Source organism: Nipponia nippon, unplaced genomic scaffold, assembly GCF_047370975.1.
Source record: "Nipponia nippon isolate SJK-2023a ecotype South Korea unplaced genomic scaffold, ASM4737097v1 scaffold_10, whole genome shotgun sequence".
NCBI lineage: Eukaryota > Metazoa > Chordata > Aves > Pelecaniformes > Threskiornithidae > Nipponia > Nipponia nippon.
The window spans coordinates 31,255,288-31,272,683 of record NW_028262291.1 but is presented as its reverse complement, the minus strand read 5'-3'; the positions used below and the strand labels follow the sequence as shown (position 1 = coordinate 31,272,683).

Sequence of the window (17,396 nt, the reverse complement as noted above, 5' to 3'; positions counted from 1 at the left end):
CTCTAGTGACTCAGAGGCATAGCTTTTTTACTTGCCAATTATATCGGATACAGTTGGCCTGATAACGGCAGATGCTGCAGCTACATCAGCAATGCATCTGTCTAGGAATTGATGAAAGCAATGCAGTGTTCATAAAAATGAAATCACTGGCCTTCTAAACTTTCATACCACAGCAGCCTGTTTACTACTGAGCACTGAGAGCACGTGGTGCCAGGGTCACGTGCATCATCAATATCCCCAGAAGGTATGCACTTCTGTTGTCTTAACAGGCAATAAAACTAGACAGAGCAGTTAGGCATTAACTGACTGTCCATTCTGGAGTTTTTAGAAGACAAGATGGTTGTATGCGTTCTCTGGCTTTTCCTGAAATATTAAAATAGATACCTATTGCAGATAAAGGAACTGTGTTCTTGTATGTGTGCTAGGTTGAAGCAAGGGGGGAATGGAGCCGAATGAATTGGTAAGTGATGAAGTTTGTAGATTTTTAGTTCTGGGGTCCAGGAGGGACTGGGATTTAGTCGTCCTGGCTGACAACCGACAAAAGCCTTCCAGAGCCTGAAGAGAGCAGAAGGAGGCTTTTGGAACAGAAACTAGCTGATAGCATCTAAAAACATCTTGTTATCAGCTTATGTGATAATAGATTGCTTATTTGTTATAAATATGGAGCTTTATATTTGCCTGCGTACACATGCATGCAGTTACTGAAGTAACGAGGACTGTGCACAGATTTCTGAATGCTGGAGTTTGGCCCCTATTAAAATGTTTCTCTAACACTGTACAGCTTTGGGACGATTCTTCTGGCTGATGCTCCTTTTGGGGTATACATAAATGGAGTGATACTGAGAAAATGATTGTTCCTGCACTCTGCGGATGCATAAACCTTATGACAGAGTCCCTGCAGATTTTGCTCTCTATAGAAGGAATAAAGAATGCTACTTCTGTAGGAGGGATATTGGAATATTTATCAGGTTGGTGTGTGTGTCAGGGAAGGGCTTTCTATCCTAATTGCCTTCCAGTAATCTGACTTTCAGATGCTCTTCCTTTGGATTTTTATTGACATGTTTTCTCCCTTATGCTGACTGAAAGGTCCCTTGTTTCCAGGGTGAGCTAATCCTGTTCCTAAACCAGTTGGTTGATATAGAGGAATAAGACTGCAGAGAAACTGAGTGGTAGCATGTTTCATTCTTTTGAGAGTAAGGGAGGAAGGATTACAGGGAGAGGAATTAGGTGTCTGAAAGAAAAACTTGGGAAAATAAGATGCCTTGCTGGAAGCTAAAACTCTATTGATGGGATTACTCCCGGAAAGGCAAATGAGAATGCAGAAGACAAACACTGAGCTCAATATCTGGAATGAAAGAATGGGAAAAGGGTTTGGCAAGGGGTCAGGGAGATGTTGACTTGGCAGAGAGAAGGTATGTAGAAGTGGCTGTAACCTGGGTAGTGCCATTGAGTGAGCAGGGCGAAAGCAAACAGAGTTAGTCTGAACCAGGAAACCTGTCCTGAAGGAGTTTGCTTGCAGAGCTATTAGAAAGAGTTGCACAAAACTTGTGGGAAGAAATCAAATAGCATGGGCCAGGAAGAAGGTGTTTCACATTAGAGCAATATAGATAATAGGCAGGAAGAATTTGGGGTGACTCTGCAGCTAGATAGTTGTGGGTAATTTGGTAGTAAGTGCATAAATATGATCGGCTAATATCTCTGACTGTTGCTCTGCCAGCAGGGGTAGGGTAACCCTACTCTGCTGAGTAGGGTTAATATCCCTGCTATGGTGAAATTCTCTATTTCTAGGATGTTCCTCCACTCCAGCAGAAAACCCTTACCATGGCACTTAGTAACTGGGTGATCATCAGGGAGTAGCTTACACGAGGATGCAGGAGGAACAACAGGAAGGAATGGAAAGAGAGCACGAGCAGAGAAACGTGGAGGATGGGAACGTAGGGTGCTGTGTTCAAGTCAAAAGCGGCTGCGTGAAACTAGAGGATGAACTGGGACCCAGACCCAGGGGTTATGTAGATTTGGTGGGATACTGTGTGTGTTGAAAGGAATTAGATGACATCTCAATAATCTTTTACCTTTTGTTTCTCTGCCTGACCACTCTTCACTACCCCACATGTCTAAGTGCCCACATGGTACACATTACCTCCTCAGTTGTATAATATATACATGAACTGCCCTACAGGTGCAGCTGCAGAGCAAACCCTGTTTTTACAGCATCACTCTCTGTGTAACCCTGCATTTACCTTCTTTTCCCAAGCTGAATTAATCCTGTTGCATCTTGCAATTATTCTTTTTTCTCGAGATATTGCTGTTCCTTCTGCTAAACCCCCATGTCCTGCTGTGTGTGGATCCCATCAGCTGCAGTAGGCCCTTTTTTCCTGAAAATATGTTATTTCATGTGCTTCTAAGACAGTGTATTTTGTTTGGTTCCATTGGACTTGTAACTTCTTGTCTATATTATCATGCTTATTTCTCTTAATGTCAGTATCCATTCAGACTTTCTGAACACAATATTAATTAAGGTTGTAGCTAATGACGGCCCAGACCTTGACCTCATCACTGGACACAGTTGGGTAGGGGGGAAAAAAGGTCCATGTATGGAATTTTGTTGCAGTAAAAAGTGTGTTCCGAGGGTTTCCTTACTGCTTCCTTTATTTCTCTTAAGTATCTGGCTTGGAGCCAAGGATTTGGGATTAAGTGGCTCTGTTGATCTGGTGTGGAGTGACAGTGCTCATAGTCCCTGAAGTCCCTGATTTGCCTTTGCTGCCTTGCTGAGAGGGAGATGTTATCCTCTTTCAGATGGTTATTCAAAAGTGCTGAGATTCCGTGAATAGACAAACAATAACAGTTTAAGGGAGATTATAAAGCTGGATGTGCTATATGGCTTCAGGAAGCTAATACTCCTCGATATTAGAGGCTTGACATTTCTGATGTATTATTCTCTGCCACTTTTCATGCTAGGAATACAGCCCAGCAAGACAGTCTCTTTTGCAAGAGAACACATAGGAGCTCTGCTTCATTTTCATTGTTTTATTCCTGTGTTGCCATGTCCATTTGATATGTCTGTGGGGTTTTTTATTCACAGGGCCACCGGATGAAACGGCAGATTGATGTCTGGGGGAGCTGGGGTGAATGGGGCAAGTGCAGTCGGAGCTGTGGTGGCGGAGTCAGCTTTCGGCAACGGCGCTGCTATTCCCAAAGGTGAGGGCTAACCTCCTTTTTCTTCCTTTAAATGTACTTTCTGTTACTGAGCTCCTGCACTTATGTTCCAATATACATCCAGAACAAAAACAACCTAGTGTTTGATTCCAGGGGAATCAGTCACCTGAGTCCACTCTGAGATGATCCTCAGCCTCAGTCTCATCACTGCTGTTTTGAATAGCTCTCTCTTCAATACATCCTTGCTTTGGTTCCTTCGCTAGAGCACAGTGGTGTCTGTGAGATCTGAGGCTGTGCAATCAGGTGATTGGTATGGCAGCAACTGTTCAATCAGGTCTAGCGTGGCAGGCCTGGGGGAGAGGGAGAACAGTCCAGAGCCGTAGGTTTCTCTCCCGAGAGCCAGTGACTGTGCCAAGATTTTCTCAGGCTTGTGATTCCCGGGAAGGTAAATTGCCCCAGAAGAAACAGAAGAGTGGAGTTGGCTCAAGCAGCAATAGTGCTGTGCCATCTCATTTACATCTGGGTTAGATGCAGCGAGGGCGATGACAGGGACGGCACCTATTGGGAATGATGGACCTGAGAGATCCTGCTGTGGATAAAAACAAAGAAAAGGGAAAAAAAAGCCAGACTCTCAATAATATTCTGAAAAAAACCAGCCTCTTTACGTTTAGAGAAATGAGAGGGGTTTTTTTAATAGAAGAATCCAGAGTTATGGAGCACTGTTTCTTCCCACCCAGAATAAAGAAAGGCCTCTTTTGAAGGCTGCCCATTATGATATACACCTGTGTGTTATGGTAGACACCTGCCAGAATCCCTGGGTGCCTGTCTCTCCATTTTAGGAATGCTGAGATATTAGACATTTGACTGGAATGAGGGTGTTGCACACTTTCCATAGGCATGTTTAGCTCTTCCTGCTAATGGGCTTAGTGCGCACGTAAACAGCATGATAGATGATGTGCATACCTATTCTGAATTGGCCACTACCCTCCTGCTGCTCATAACGTGGTTCTGGTTCTGGTATGGACACCTCGACTGTTTGCTGGTGAACAAAGGACTAAAAGCTCTGCTTCCATTATTTAGTTGAAACATGACCCTGAAGAGCTATACTGCAATCATTCATGGTGTGTGTCACATTCATGCCAGAAGGCAAACCATAGGAGAAAATGGCACTAGAAGATGCCAGCTTGCTTTAGTGGAAAAGAAGTGCATTTTAGTTATTTTCCTGTTTCAGGAAACTGTGTGAGGGTGATATGCTCGATGTGAAGGTGATGTGTAATGTCTGCCATGAGATGATTTTTTGCGTGTGTATTCTTCAGAGCTTCATGTTGGTTTTCTGTCTTTCAGGACAGAAGGTACTTCCAGTTGTGTTGGACCAACTCGAAGCTATCGGTCATGCAACGTTCAGGTACAGTGCTCTGTTTGTTCTCCATTTTTTGTTTTTGCTTCCTTATTGCTCCTTTTCTCCAGACAAACATCTTTCTTGTTCAGAAGTAATATGTCATTATTAGTTTCTCTTTCTCTGGCATTACTGGTGAATGCGGTTCATCAACAGTACCCCTTCAAAACCATATTGAATTTATGCCCCTGATTTTATATGGGAGCAATAACAAATAAAAACCAATTTTTTGTTGTACACTTAATTTTCTTCCTTTTTATAATGGCCCAATACAAACATCTTCTCCTCCAAACAGAGCTGCCCAGAAGGCTCCCAGGATTTCCGGGCAGAGCAATGTGCAGAGTTCGATGGGACAGAATTCCAAGGAAAGAAATACAAGTGGCTTCCATATTATGGAGGTAATGATAACCATGTAGGGTTAGACTTCGTCCCTATCAACAGTATGTTTTGAAGTGACTGTAAGGTTTTTGACATCCTCGCAGGGTACTTCCTTAGCTGGAGTGGAGGGGCAGGGGGTGGCATAGAAAAAATATTTTTGCCAGCAGTATAGCATTGCTCTCATGAAGACAGTGGATGCATGGGCCAAGAGACAGCTGCCATTGCAGAAATACATAGTTGTCTCTTTTAACAGCCATTCTTTCTGAAACATTGCTCCAGAAAGCTGGAACTGGTTGCAGCTAGGTCCTAAAGTATTAGAGAAACAGAAGCTCTGCTGTGTTTTACAATATTGGCAAAAGAATATTAGCAGGGCACAGAAGAAACAAATGCATGTAATTAATGAGCGCTTCGGAAAATATGACATCTCTTTCACTTGGCCCATGCTTTCTTGAGGAACCAGCTCAGAAGGCAGGTGTAGGAACCAGATATCCTTGCTCTGAGCTTTGATATGTTATCATTCACAGTGGTTTAACAAATTACAAGGGATTTCAAGATGGATTTAAAGTTTTGTTTGTTGGCTGTTAAGATAACAGCTCCCCTGTGTTCTGTACCAGGACTTGTTCTCATTCTAGAAAGCCTTGTACTCCAAGGGTGCATAAGAACAGTCTTACTAAGGAATAACCAAATATCCACCTGGCCCAACGTCCCCCCTCTACCACTGGCCAGCCAAGGTACCTGAGGAAATGGTTGCGTGCAGTGAGGCTTTACCAGGGTATTTTCCCAGCCCCCAGCAGTCTGTTACCCAGAAATTTCTTCAATATCTGCTACTTATTATCAGTCCACCCCTCTGTTTCTGCTCCTGTGATCTAAAACCAGGCTTCTGATGCATTATCAAGCTATTAGCCATACTATATAATGTTCGTTTTTTCTCTCCTACCAGCACCTAATAAGTGTGAGTTAAACTGTATTCCCAAGGGAGAAAACTTCTACTACAGGCACAAGGAAGCAGTGGTAGATGGGACTACCTGTGAACCTGGCAAGCGGGACATCTGTGTAGAGGGAGCTTGTCAGGTTAGTCATCTTGTTGCTTCCTTCATTTACTATCATGACTGTCAGTCTTTCTGTTGCTTCCCTTTGTTCTACTTGGTCTGTCATAATAGCACCAGAAAAGGAGAGTCATTCAGTTTGCAAGGTGCTGAGGAGCACATGGACAGCATTTATCTCTCTGTCTCTGAATGTTAAATAGAAGATGCCAACTCTGTCTTTTCTCTGACAACTCCTTCCCTGCCCTGTCCTGACTTCCCAGACTCCCTAGATTCAGGCTTTCTCATTAGATGAGTCCAGCATTTGGCCATTGTTTCATTCTTTCCTCTGTCGTTATGGTTTATTCGTATCAATGCTCCTGTGCTCTGACAGGCCGTTGGCTGTGATAACATGCTGGAGTCTGCCAAGAAGGAGGACAAGTGCCTGCAGTGTGGAGGAGATGGCAGCACCTGCTATGGTGTGAAGGGCACTTTTGATGTGCGCGGCCTCCCCAAAGGTACAAATGATCTAGGTTGTTTGGGCAGGTGCGAAGGGGAGAGTTAAACCTAAACTCAAGCTCCTACAAGGGCTGGTGGAGACACCTGCTCACGTGATTGTTGTAGGCAGGCTTCGATGTTCACTTCAAATGTCTGTATGGCATGTGGCTCTTTAGCTGCTTTAGCATCAGAATATGTATTGTATCGATGGCCTTATCCTGGGAATCACTTCCTTAGTCTCAGTATAGACGGACGTACTTGGCATGCTGCTGGTCTTTTCCCTGCTCAGTCTCCAGCAGGTGCTGTAAATGTACCATACGAATGTAGTTATATACCTCCTTTATAAGACTGTGCCCTGTCCAGTGTCTTGACAGCCCCACTAGGATTGGTGCAAGGCTAGAAATGGGACTGCATCTTCTGCATTTGGCCAGTTCTGCGTCATTTCAAGATAACAACTGCACTTGTGGTCAAATCTCCCTGTGTTGAGCTCCAATATGATACTTGCTGAAATTCCAAAGATTTTAAAATTTAAAAAATGGACATTGCACTGACCCCCGTGCTTACTTTTCTGAGGTGTAGTTGGAACTCTTTACACACGGACTGACCTGTGGATGGTTTTGGGTGAAGCTATTCAGAATGCAGGTAAAGTGATGGCTGAAATGCTTCAAGCCGCCGTCAAAAAGCTCATCCAGTTGTTCAAGCACCAATAAAACCAGGAGCATCTTTGGCACAGAAGAGTGACCGTGTGGCACCCACAGACAGATATTGAATAATCCCCTTCCTTTTTTTTCAGGGTACAATCAAATCTTTATCATCCCCGTGGGAGCCACAAGCATCCGAATTAAGGAGGTTATGCCCAGCAGGAACTTTCTGGGTAAGACTGATGTCAGAACCTGTGTTTCAGTCCATTTGGGTTCCAGCCATTGCTTTAAAATTTGGTTTTCAGGTATGCTGGGCTTTGGGATGTTTACCTTGAGGGCATGATATGGCAGAGGGAAAAACTCTCTGAAAATCAGGATCTGAATATTGAGTATCCTTGAAGTGTTAGTGATGCTCAACTCTGGCCTTCAGGCTTGCCTCATTTTCTCTCCTGTGGTGATCTTGCTGTTGGGTGGGGAATAAAAAGATCCAAACCATGTTCAGACTTCCTTCCTGGAACTTACATGGAATTTAGTTGATATAGCAAAATTTGGCTATGAGTTCTGCTGTTTGCTTGGTGGATGTAAACCCTAACTCCTCCTGTCACCCGGAAGTTTGGGATGGGCTTCTTTTCCCCGTAGGTATCTTTTGGTTGTTTGTCTGTAGAACATCAAACTCTGGTCATGCTGCAGAGGGCAAAAAGGAGGAAATGTCCTCACCTAGCTTTCTGGGCAGGGCTGAGGAAATTCCAGTGGAGAAAGCAAATACTCTTCTGCTTTCTGACTCTTCCATTGCCCAATGCTTCGGACACATCAGTCTGATGGTTTTCCTTTGTAGAAAAGAGAATGCAGCACCAAAGTCTTTGTCTTCTGAATAGAATACCTGATGAACAGGATAGTGGTGTAGAGGCAATGGGGTGTTAATCCCACATCTTAACGGCAAGCGGGACATAGGCTGACGTAGGCTGTGCCTCAGTGACTAACAGTGGGGAATGCAGAGACAGGGCTGGAATATACTGGAGGCATTTGGTTGTGCAGCAAAAAAGTGCTTGGTCTGCTGCAAAGCTGGAAAGAAGCACTGTCTGAATGTGGAGCAGATTCTGGCAAGAGAGCATTACGGGGGGACAGCACTATTGGAGGATGATGGTCTCATTTTTTGCCACATCTGCGATGCAGCATTGTGTGGAAACAGGAGCATCCCTGTTGAGTTCTTACAGTCCTCTTTCGATGTGTGAATTTATGCCGTGTTGGTAGATGCTGCCATAATAGATTGTCACCACACTTAAAAGGTTACAATATTGATGTAAAGGAGCTGGGGTTCAAATGGTGGAGCTGAGAGCTCTGTGGATTGCCAATACCCTGAAAGTCTAGAGCAGGCCCTGTCTTGTGGTATCTGGACCCAGGTGTCAGGTTACAGGTGTGTTAATTTACTGCTTTTTCTTCTCTGGCGCATGGGTTTGTCCAGCTGTCAAGAACGTGCGAGGGGAGTACTATCTGAACGGGCATTGGACGATTGACTTCAGCCGAGCGCTGCATGTAGCTAGCACGGTTATGCACTACGACCGTGGCTCGGAGGGTGATCTGGCCCCAGAGCTGCTCCACGCCCGGGGCCCCACCACAGAACCCCTCGTCATTGAGGTAAGCGGCTCTGCCTGCCCCCCGCTGATGCTCTTGCTCTCTCATTTTGTGCAGCAGCCCTCGCTTTGTGCAGTGGGAACGCATTGGTGGGGACTACATGGGGAAGACTGGAGAAGTGACGGGTCCCACAGGGGGCTCTGGTTCTGTTGCCCAGAAAGGAGCAAGGCAAGGCTTGATGTTGCCTTCCTGCTTGTTCCCTTGGGCTCTGACTTTAAGGGAGAGTCGAGTCAGCACCAAATGGGGTTGGGGCAAGGACAGGCTCTAGGGCACTGCTTGTTATAGCGTGCTGCAGGCCAGGCAAGGGTACTTACTGGTATAGGAGCAGCTGGATCTTCTGTCTCTGAGAGGGATGAATGCACCCTTCTTTGAAAAATAATGCTCTCTAGAGTAGCATAGAAAGCAAGGAGAAAACACAGCATAGAGAATAAGTGCTTCTTGAACAGGAGGGAAGCAGGTCAGCTTGAACCCTCAGACATGGTGGGGAAATGCTGCAAAGGGGAGAAGTGCTGCTGTTGTTATTTCCCTGACTTTATCCCATGCTTTCACAGCTCATCAGCCAGGAGCCAAACCCAGGAGTACTGTATGAGTACTACCTGCCTGTCCAAGGACAGGCCTCGGGCTACAGCTGGAGCTATGGCTCCTGGAGTGAGTGCAGCGCTGAGTGTGGAGGAGGTAAGGGGACAGGACCTGGTGTCTGGGCTGGTGTGGGGTTTATATCCACACCCTGAAGACAGTGTGACTGTGTGCTGCCCTCTGCAGCTGCATCCCAGCAGTCTCCTGCTGGAAGGCAGCACAGGTATCTACAGGGGGCAGCTAAGGTTCTGTCGAGGGACCGTCACACATGGAGTCACAACAGGACTGTGTCCCATGCCTTGTCCTGTCTCGTTTTCCATGTCCTAGTCCTCAGACTTGTTACTAGGATCTGTTGAGGCTCTTCATAGGTAGCCTTTGTTTTATGTTGTTCTGCTTCAGTTTTTTATGTCCTTCTCAGGCCTTTTCAACCACTTGAGAGATCCTCTCCAAGCTGACCTGGCCTACATAACTGCGTTGCATCATTCCCCTCTACCATAGCCTGGAAGATTCCCTCTCTGCAGGGGGACTGTCAGATCTCCTGGGGTGTCACATCATATTCAGTTTACAAATTCTTCCATGAGCAAAGTTATGGTTTTTAAGCTAAAAAAAAAAACCAAAACAGAAAACCCCTATTAAATAAATAAAATCCTCCAGCTGATAGTATGTAGAATATCTATCAGCCTCTTCTGGTCTTCGGTGCTGATGGCCATTTCAATAGCTTTTGCCTTATTGTGTTGTTGGAGCTGATATTGTCTTTGCTGAGCACTCTTATCCTGCAGGAAGCATGAAGAGCTGCAAGTTTTTTCTCCAGTGCCCAGTCTTCACAAGACTGACCTTCTGGGTCTAACAGGAGGCCGCCAGCTCCGCTGCTGTATACTGCACACACCATGCAGGGTTCCTTGATGAGCAATATATGGATATGGCACTTCCCTTGTGAGTCACAGTCCACTCACATAACAGGAAAATGCCCCTCAGCTCCACGGGACTGTTCTGTGTCTCTTGCTCTTCCAGTGGACTCGTACTGTGGGGAGGCACCATTCACACATATAGTGACAGACCAAGAACTGCACTTGACTTTTCCAGCTTGGCTGGGGCAGGTGTGGATTCTGCATGACTTTAGAAACTTGTCTTGCCAACACCAGTGCATTTCAAACCTAGTCCTGGGTGGCTTGCATTGACCAAGATACTCTCTTGCTTCTCCTTTAGGTTTCCAATCCCGCTTGGTGTTTTGTACCATAGACAATGAAATTTATCCAGACTATCTGTGCAGGAATAAACCACAGCCAGACAATAATCGGACATGTGGCCATCAGGCTTGTCCCCAGACAAAACGGTAAGATTTCCTTTCCTCTTCTGGACTCTGACTTCTTCCTTAGGTGCTTTTGGAGCCAGGAAAAAGAATGACTCTCTCACTGCTCCTTTCTGCCAGCTTGATGCTCTCCAAGGAAATGTTTCACTTCTTAGAGAAAGCCCAAGACAAAGGATGGTGATAACACCGTGATGAGCATTTCTGTGTGCGCAAGGCTTTATATGTCCTATGTTCATTTTATAGACCAATTAAACTTGCTTTTCAGTATGTGATTGTGGAACATGGTCTTCTAGCCCATGTAGGAGATAGGAAACAGATTATTTGGGTTTTGTTCTCTTCAACTGGAGCCAGCAAAAACGGAGGAGTAGGTCAGAGCTGGTGTCAGTTTATGTCATTTCTGCATTCCCAGTGTCCTTGCTCTTAAAAAGGGCTGAATCCTGGAATCTTTTTGTTTTCCAGCATTTTCAAACCCCTTTACCCAGCCATTTTCACTCTGTCCCTTGCTGACATAGCCTTGCAGTTGGCTTCACTTGGCTTTTATGTGGGCATCCAGAGCTGTAACCAGAGCCTTAACTGTGTATCTCACTGTGTGTCTGGTGGGTGCAGTGGAGGCCTGTGAGAGTGCTGTTGTGAGTGAGAGGGCACTTGGAAACCTGTGAGTGTTTCTGAATACACGGTAGCCTGTAGCTACTTGCTTTAAGTTCTTTAAATCCTTTGTTCTGTGTATAAAGGACTTCTTACGTCTATCTGCCGCAAGCCTGGAGTCACAGTGGAGCACGGAGCTCTCAGACGAAGAGGTAATGAGGAGAAGGAGGTTACAGAAAGCACAGGAAGGCACCTGCTCTCTTCTGCTCTCCACCTAGTTGCCCACTGAAGTCTGTGGGGATGTGGGAGCTTTCCTCTTTGGTGCTGGTGGTAGCAGTGGGTGGTGCTTTGCTTTTGATTCTTGCCAATGAAAATGATGGTGGAGGGTGCTGGCTGGCAGCTTTGCTTAGGTGGTTGTGCATGCTTCTGGCGACTTGGCTCTTATGGGACTGAGAAGGGGACATGTTTTTTCATAGCTTTTGGCTGCTTATCGTGATAATTGTTTTTCCTCTGGAATCAGGGTAGAGAGGTGATGGTATGTTCTAGATTTTTGTTTGGTCTATCAAGATGAATAAAAGAACAGAAAGGAAAAGAAGCACGATGGATTGGGAGATTGAAACATTGGCCAGGATTGCCGAGTGCCATAGCAAAAGCCTCAGAGTTCCTCAAAAGATCTTCTTTCTTTGGCATGGGCCCTACAGCGGGCAGAAAAGTGCCTATGTACTGTGACGAGTACAAGGATGTGACAGATACAATACTTACACTGTACACTGAGGTATGAGAAGTAAAAAAGATCAAAACCAAAACAGTTGTCCTTCAGCAAACTGCCAACAGTTTAAGACTTGCAATGCTTTGCCGTCTGATGAGGATCCCAGCCTTATGGTTGACCTTTTCTTACACAGGAAATGAAACAAGTGTCAGGCAGGGTGTCTTGACTCACAATTGAAGGAGGCTGTAGGTGAGCCCATTCAGTTGATACAGCCTTTCTAGAACTGTACATTTGCTTTACAGTAAGCAGAATACAGTTTGGGTTTTTTTTTTTTTATCCCCACTGGAGCTTCTGAAAAATCTTGATGAAGGAATTTGTTTTGAACCCTGCAAACACATCGCTCTAAGTGGCTTCTACTTGCTGTAGTTGTTTCTTTTCCAAAGGGAACATCTTATTTTATAGCAAAGGCCATTTAGTTTTGGGCTGATATTTGTACCTTTAATAGGAAAGAAGGGTATCTTAAGGAGACGAACATGTCTTCTCTTGGCTGAGTCTGCTGTGGAGTTTCTGGTAGGGTGTGAATGTGAATTGGCCGGCTGAAACTCAGTTTAGGGGTGGTGAGGGCAGACCAGGGAAGCAGCTGGAAGGCTAAGGGAGAAAACATGAACTGCCTTCACGCCCTGGCTGGGGCTTACCTGACTGCAAGGGGAGGTAGCAGCTGGCAAGCAGATCACCATGATGCTCCCCCTGCACCATCAGTGCCATTAGACTGCACAGCATGCTGGAGTCAGGAATGAAACATCATGTTGCCCCTGAAGCCAGGCCATGTAGGCTGTGCTCCCAGCTACCTGGGCAGCTCTGAGACATGGGAGTGGACGAGGGCAGGGATTTTAGCATCCAAACAGTCAGGTTGTTTTGTGGACATTCCCCCTTCCATTAGCAAGGGTGTATCATTTCTGTGACAGCTTCAGCAACCAAACACAGGGCGAAATCTATTTAAAGTTTTTGGGGCTTTTTTGTGTGTGCTGCTGTTAGAGAATTTGGCCAAAGGGAGGAGGAAACCAGCTTTCTACTGGCTGTCAGCGAAAAGTTCACAAGCACTTCTGAGAGTGGCATGGTTTGCAGGCAGAGTGAGGTCTTGGCTTGGTTTTACTGTTTCTGATAATGGCTGGAGTGTAACGGGTGGTTAGGCTGGTGTGAGTTGCTTTTAGCTGATCTGGGTGGTTTTCTTTTTTTTCTTCTTTTTTTTTTTTTTCCTGTCTTTTTTTCCTTGGTGTTCCATTCAAGCATGACATTTTTGCAGACATCAAGAGACCAAAAGCCATGGAGAAAAATCTTCCCCCTCTGGGAGAGCCTCTGCACTTCCAGAGAAACAAGTGTTTTGTGGTTGGGGATTTGTCTCTGGAGTGGGACTCATGCGCATTGCCATTTAAGCTGGGCAGCACTTGGTCAAACGGGAACTCACCTCTGACTCTGTTCTGCAAAGGGACATTTTCCCTGTCTGATGACAACAGGCATGAGGCACTGACCTCCCCTGCACCTCTGGGCAGTTTAGCTGGGCTTACATGTGTTTGCTTGATTCTGTGACCTGCAGGTGGAAAACGGGGGAGTGGGGATCCTGCTCAGCTACCTGTGGTGGGGGCACCCAGACTCGCTCCGTTTACTGTGTTGCATTTGATGGTCAGAGCTCCCAAGGGGTGGTGGATAACGCTGAGTGCATGGCCTTCGCACAGCAGCCTCGCAGCAGTCAGCCCTGCAACATGAGACAGTGCGCGACCTGGAGCACAGGGCCCTGGTCAGAGGTGAGTTTGTGTGGGGGAGGCAATTGCCTCTTGGCACATATTGAAGAAGGATCTGCCAAAGCTTGGGGATAAAAAGCCAGGCTCCTTTTCAGGGACTGTAAAAGTTGTGTCCCTGGATAGGTGGCGTGCAGAGGTATAGGACTTGTCCCTGCAGTCCTCCAAACAAGTTCTCCACCTAGCTAGCAGCTATGCACTCCTATAAACACATCCCTGTTCCTCAAAACTGTGCGTGCCCCTGCACCCCTCCTCCTCTCATTGCATGTTCTCTCTTCTCTGGGCTCCCAGTCCTTTCCCCACTCCTGTATTTTTATCAGATCCGCCAGACCTGGCACTGGCTGAGTTTCTGAGTCAGGCCTGGTGAAGGCAGAGGGCAGGCATGAGAGCTGCTGTCCATCAGCTGATGATGTGCAGTAACACTCCCTCCTCTGCAAAACAGGAGCTCACAGCTCCGGCCTGTGCTGTTTATTTCCATGCATATTGCTGCCTCAGCGTTACTAGCCCTGGACAGCAGTACTAAAATTGCAACGGTCGGTAAGCAAGATACTCTTGAAACACTGGTGACATGCCGCTTGCTATGCGTCAGTGTAGGGCTTCTCTGAACACAGCTGTGTGGTGCATTTTTGATGCCCGTGTGCATTTATATCTCCAGGAGAGATATAACTGTTCAAACTGTATGTGCTCAGTGCTGCCAGCCAGGCATTTAGAAGGCATCTTACGTTCCAAGGGCTTAGAAAGTAAAGGTAGTGTCTACTCGGTCCCTAAAGCACAAGTGAATTTTCCTCTGTTAAAAGAAGTACATGCGTGCTTGCAACATTTGACTTACGATCTTGTGGTGGTACTTTGTCTGAGTGATGCGGCAGCGTAAAACGCAACTTTGAGGCATCATAACCTAGACTGTAAAGTCCACTTTTTTTTTTTCTTTTTTTTTTCCCCTCTTGTGAGATGTGAGGTGTGAATACTGAGATGACTTCAGGGTTGTGGAGTAAGAGCACTGTTTGGGGAAGGCACCAAGTGTCATGTTCTTACAAACTGATTCCTAAGTGATTCATTCCGGGGTTCTCAAAAGCGACTGTGTTTCATGTACTCTCAGAGATAAAAGGTCACTCTAGTAAATGAGTGGCTGAAACTCAGCTGGGAAGCTTATCTAAAGTAATTCAGACTGTCCCCAAGTTAATGCTCTCTGTAAGAGACCTTGGTAATTCACAGAGAAGCAGGCTGGATTCCAGGAAACACCACTGTGAATTTAAGAAGGCGTTGAAAATGTCACAAACCAGTTACTAGTATAGAAGTTGTGTCACAGCTCCACACCATAAAAATGGAGCACAAGGTCTTCAGGCAGAAGACATGAGCAATACAAGAACCTAATCTTTTTATCTTCCCTTGAATTCTTTACCTTGAGCTGATTTTAATCAGGAGTAAATAACGTGAGGTTCCAGGCATTTTCTGCCATTTATTGTCCCCAATGTATTCCGCAGTATTGATATTTTTCCAAAATCATTCTCCCTGTCTTCTTTGATAGAGATGAAGAGAAATGATATGACTAGGCCAAAATCATCCAGTGAGCTCCAGATCTCCCAGACCCTACCCACCATGCCTTATTGGCTCTTCTACAGCATAAACAACTTCTCTGCTAACTCCCATCCCAGAAGATTATTTTAATGATGGTTGGTTGTTTTAGGTAATCTCAAAATGGTGCTCTGCCCCAACGTTAGGGAGCACATCCTGGAACTGCAAGAGGAAACCAGGTGCTTCCTTGTAATTGTTGGCCCCCTTTCTGCAGTGCTCAGCCAGCTGTGGGGAAGGGGTCCAGACCCGGACCGTCACCTGCAGAACGCAGCAGGGCTCTCAGGCTCAGGACTTCGCATGCCTAATGGAGCCAAAGCCGTCGGCCACCCAGCCCTGCCTTAAGGAGAACTGCATCCAGGAAATTGGCTGGCATGTTGGAGACTGGGGCCTGGTGAGCATCACACTTTCATGGTTCAGAAAGAACTGATTATATTGCTGTGCTCCTCGCAGACAAGCTTTGATCCGTGCAGTCTGCACGTTGGCTGAGGCTGGGAGCATGTACTGCTTCATTTCCAGTCCCTTGGCTCACAGTTGTGTTGTAACTGGCACTAGTAATGCTCCAGTTAATCTGCTGCCTGCTTTGTATGCAGCTGCTACAAAAATAAATCCTTCTGAGGGGAGGATTATAGTTTCAGTGACAGTGGCGCAAAATGCAGCCAATAAGCTGAAACAATCCACTCTTGCTGCTTATTCCCAATTCTTCGCTCCATCTCTGTGAATAGCAAGAACAGCTCTCTGGCTGATTATGGCTTAGAGCTCCAGGCTTCAGGACTGGTCATTGCGTTTGGTGATATTGTTTAAAGTACATTTTTGTAATTGTTCAGATAAACTGTGCTTCAGCTGGATTAGTCTTGTCTTTGTGGAGAGAGCCAGACTGTGTTCAACCTGGGAAAAGTGCAGGGGGAAGGAGAGATAAGGATAGATCCAATGCCAGCTTGTGACTTCCAAACACGCTTTTTCCCTTCTGTGCTAGCCAGACCAGCATGTTCCCAGTTAAAACATGTTACATCTGGTTCTTTGTGAGATGTGGGCCAAGTTTTAGAAACAGCTAAAGAAGTTGCATACCTTAATCTGATCTTTCCTGGCCCCTGGCTTTCCGATATCAGAAGGGCTCCTACCTGCACCTGAATAAGAGAGAGAAATACTCTCTCCGTGTTTGTAGAGCTTGCCCCGAGCAGATGGGTTACACAGATACCTCATCCTCTCCCCTCCCTTGAGCTGCTGCTCATTGCTCCCTCTTCATCCACAGCTTCCAGTTAGAGGAACTCTAGTTAGCTGCTTACAAGAAAGCCACCAGTTTTCTTTCCTGTTGTAAACTGTTGTTCTTGAATGTGCAGTTCAAAACTGACCCTCACAGCTGGTGGATCCCCAGAGTATTGAGATGCCTTCGGGTCAGGCTGAAACAATTCACTCCAGCTCCCTGCCATGCCACTCTGGGTGACAGCAGCTCATCTGGATGTTGCAGGCTGAGCACGGCTCAGAGCCTAATGCTTCAGGGCTGGGTGCGACATTTGGTAAAATGGTTTAAAGTATGGTTTTCTAATTGTTCAGATGAATCCAGCTGAAGTATTGCTTGCTTTGTCTTGGTGGAGGAAGCTGTGCTCAGCCTGCAGCTAATCATGCAGCTGTTCCACACTTCTGGTCTGTGGGGTTTCTGCATTTGGCCTCTGCTGCCTGCTCACTTGCCTTGTCTCTGTGCCCAAGTGTTCGAAGAGCTGCAATTCAGGCATCCGGACGCGCCAAGTCATCTGCGCTGACGGCGACTCCAAATTCTACAGTCCTGAGACATGCAAGGCCATCCAGCCACAGAAACCAGCCACCCTGGGTAGCTGCAACATGCAGCCCTGCTACCTGCCACAGCGTGAGTGGTATTGCTGCACACGTAGCTTTTCCTAAAATGCTTTTGTTTAGGAGTAGAAATTCCCAGCCCTGCATCAGCTTATGTTCTCAGCTTCTTGCCAGCCTGTCTCCATCCTATGCGTTTATGTTTTGTGCACATAACGACGGCATCTTCAGAGTCCCAGTACCTGTGCTGTTTGAAATGTATGTAGCAGGCTTGAGAACAACATTGGTGTGTGTCCATTTTGAATTCAGTGTTCTGTGATGGCTCTGTCCCAGTGTGTGCT

General features: G+C 46.1%; 1 protein-coding gene across 11 annotated transcripts in view; it reads left to right on the top strand.

Moving 5' to 3' along the window:
• Nucleotides 1-17,396, top strand: part of PAPLN (papilin, proteoglycan like sulfated glycoprotein) — a 50,720-nt gene that overhangs the window by 19,570 nt on the left and 13,754 nt on the right. For 8 of the 11 annotated variants that reach the window (XR_015701968.1, XM_087746363.1, XM_087746368.1 and 5 more), the window contains exons 3-15: nucleotides 3,083-3,198; nucleotides 4,501-4,561; nucleotides 4,848-4,950; nucleotides 5,871-6,001; nucleotides 6,347-6,470; nucleotides 7,244-7,324; nucleotides 8,554-8,726; nucleotides 9,275-9,398; nucleotides 10,506-10,632; nucleotides 11,340-11,405; nucleotides 13,497-13,704; nucleotides 15,485-15,661; nucleotides 16,975-17,131. Coding sequence is in view for 10 of the 11 variants with exons in the window: in XM_087746363.1 (XP_087602489.1) it covers nucleotides 3,083-3,198; nucleotides 4,501-4,561; nucleotides 4,848-4,950; nucleotides 5,871-6,001; nucleotides 6,347-6,470; nucleotides 7,244-7,324; nucleotides 8,554-8,726; nucleotides 9,275-9,398; nucleotides 10,506-10,632; nucleotides 11,340-11,405; nucleotides 13,497-13,704; nucleotides 15,485-15,661; nucleotides 16,975-17,131 (1,648 nt within the window). In the remaining variant the exon portion in view is untranslated. The remainder of the gene's footprint in view (nucleotides 1-3,082; nucleotides 3,199-4,500; nucleotides 4,562-4,847; nucleotides 4,951-5,870; nucleotides 6,002-6,346; nucleotides 6,471-7,243; nucleotides 7,325-8,553; nucleotides 8,727-9,274; nucleotides 9,399-10,505; nucleotides 10,633-11,339; nucleotides 11,406-13,496; nucleotides 13,705-15,484; nucleotides 15,662-16,974; nucleotides 17,132-17,396) is intronic. The other 3 variants (XM_087746370.1, XM_087746369.1, XM_087746367.1) reach the window with 1 other exon arrangement.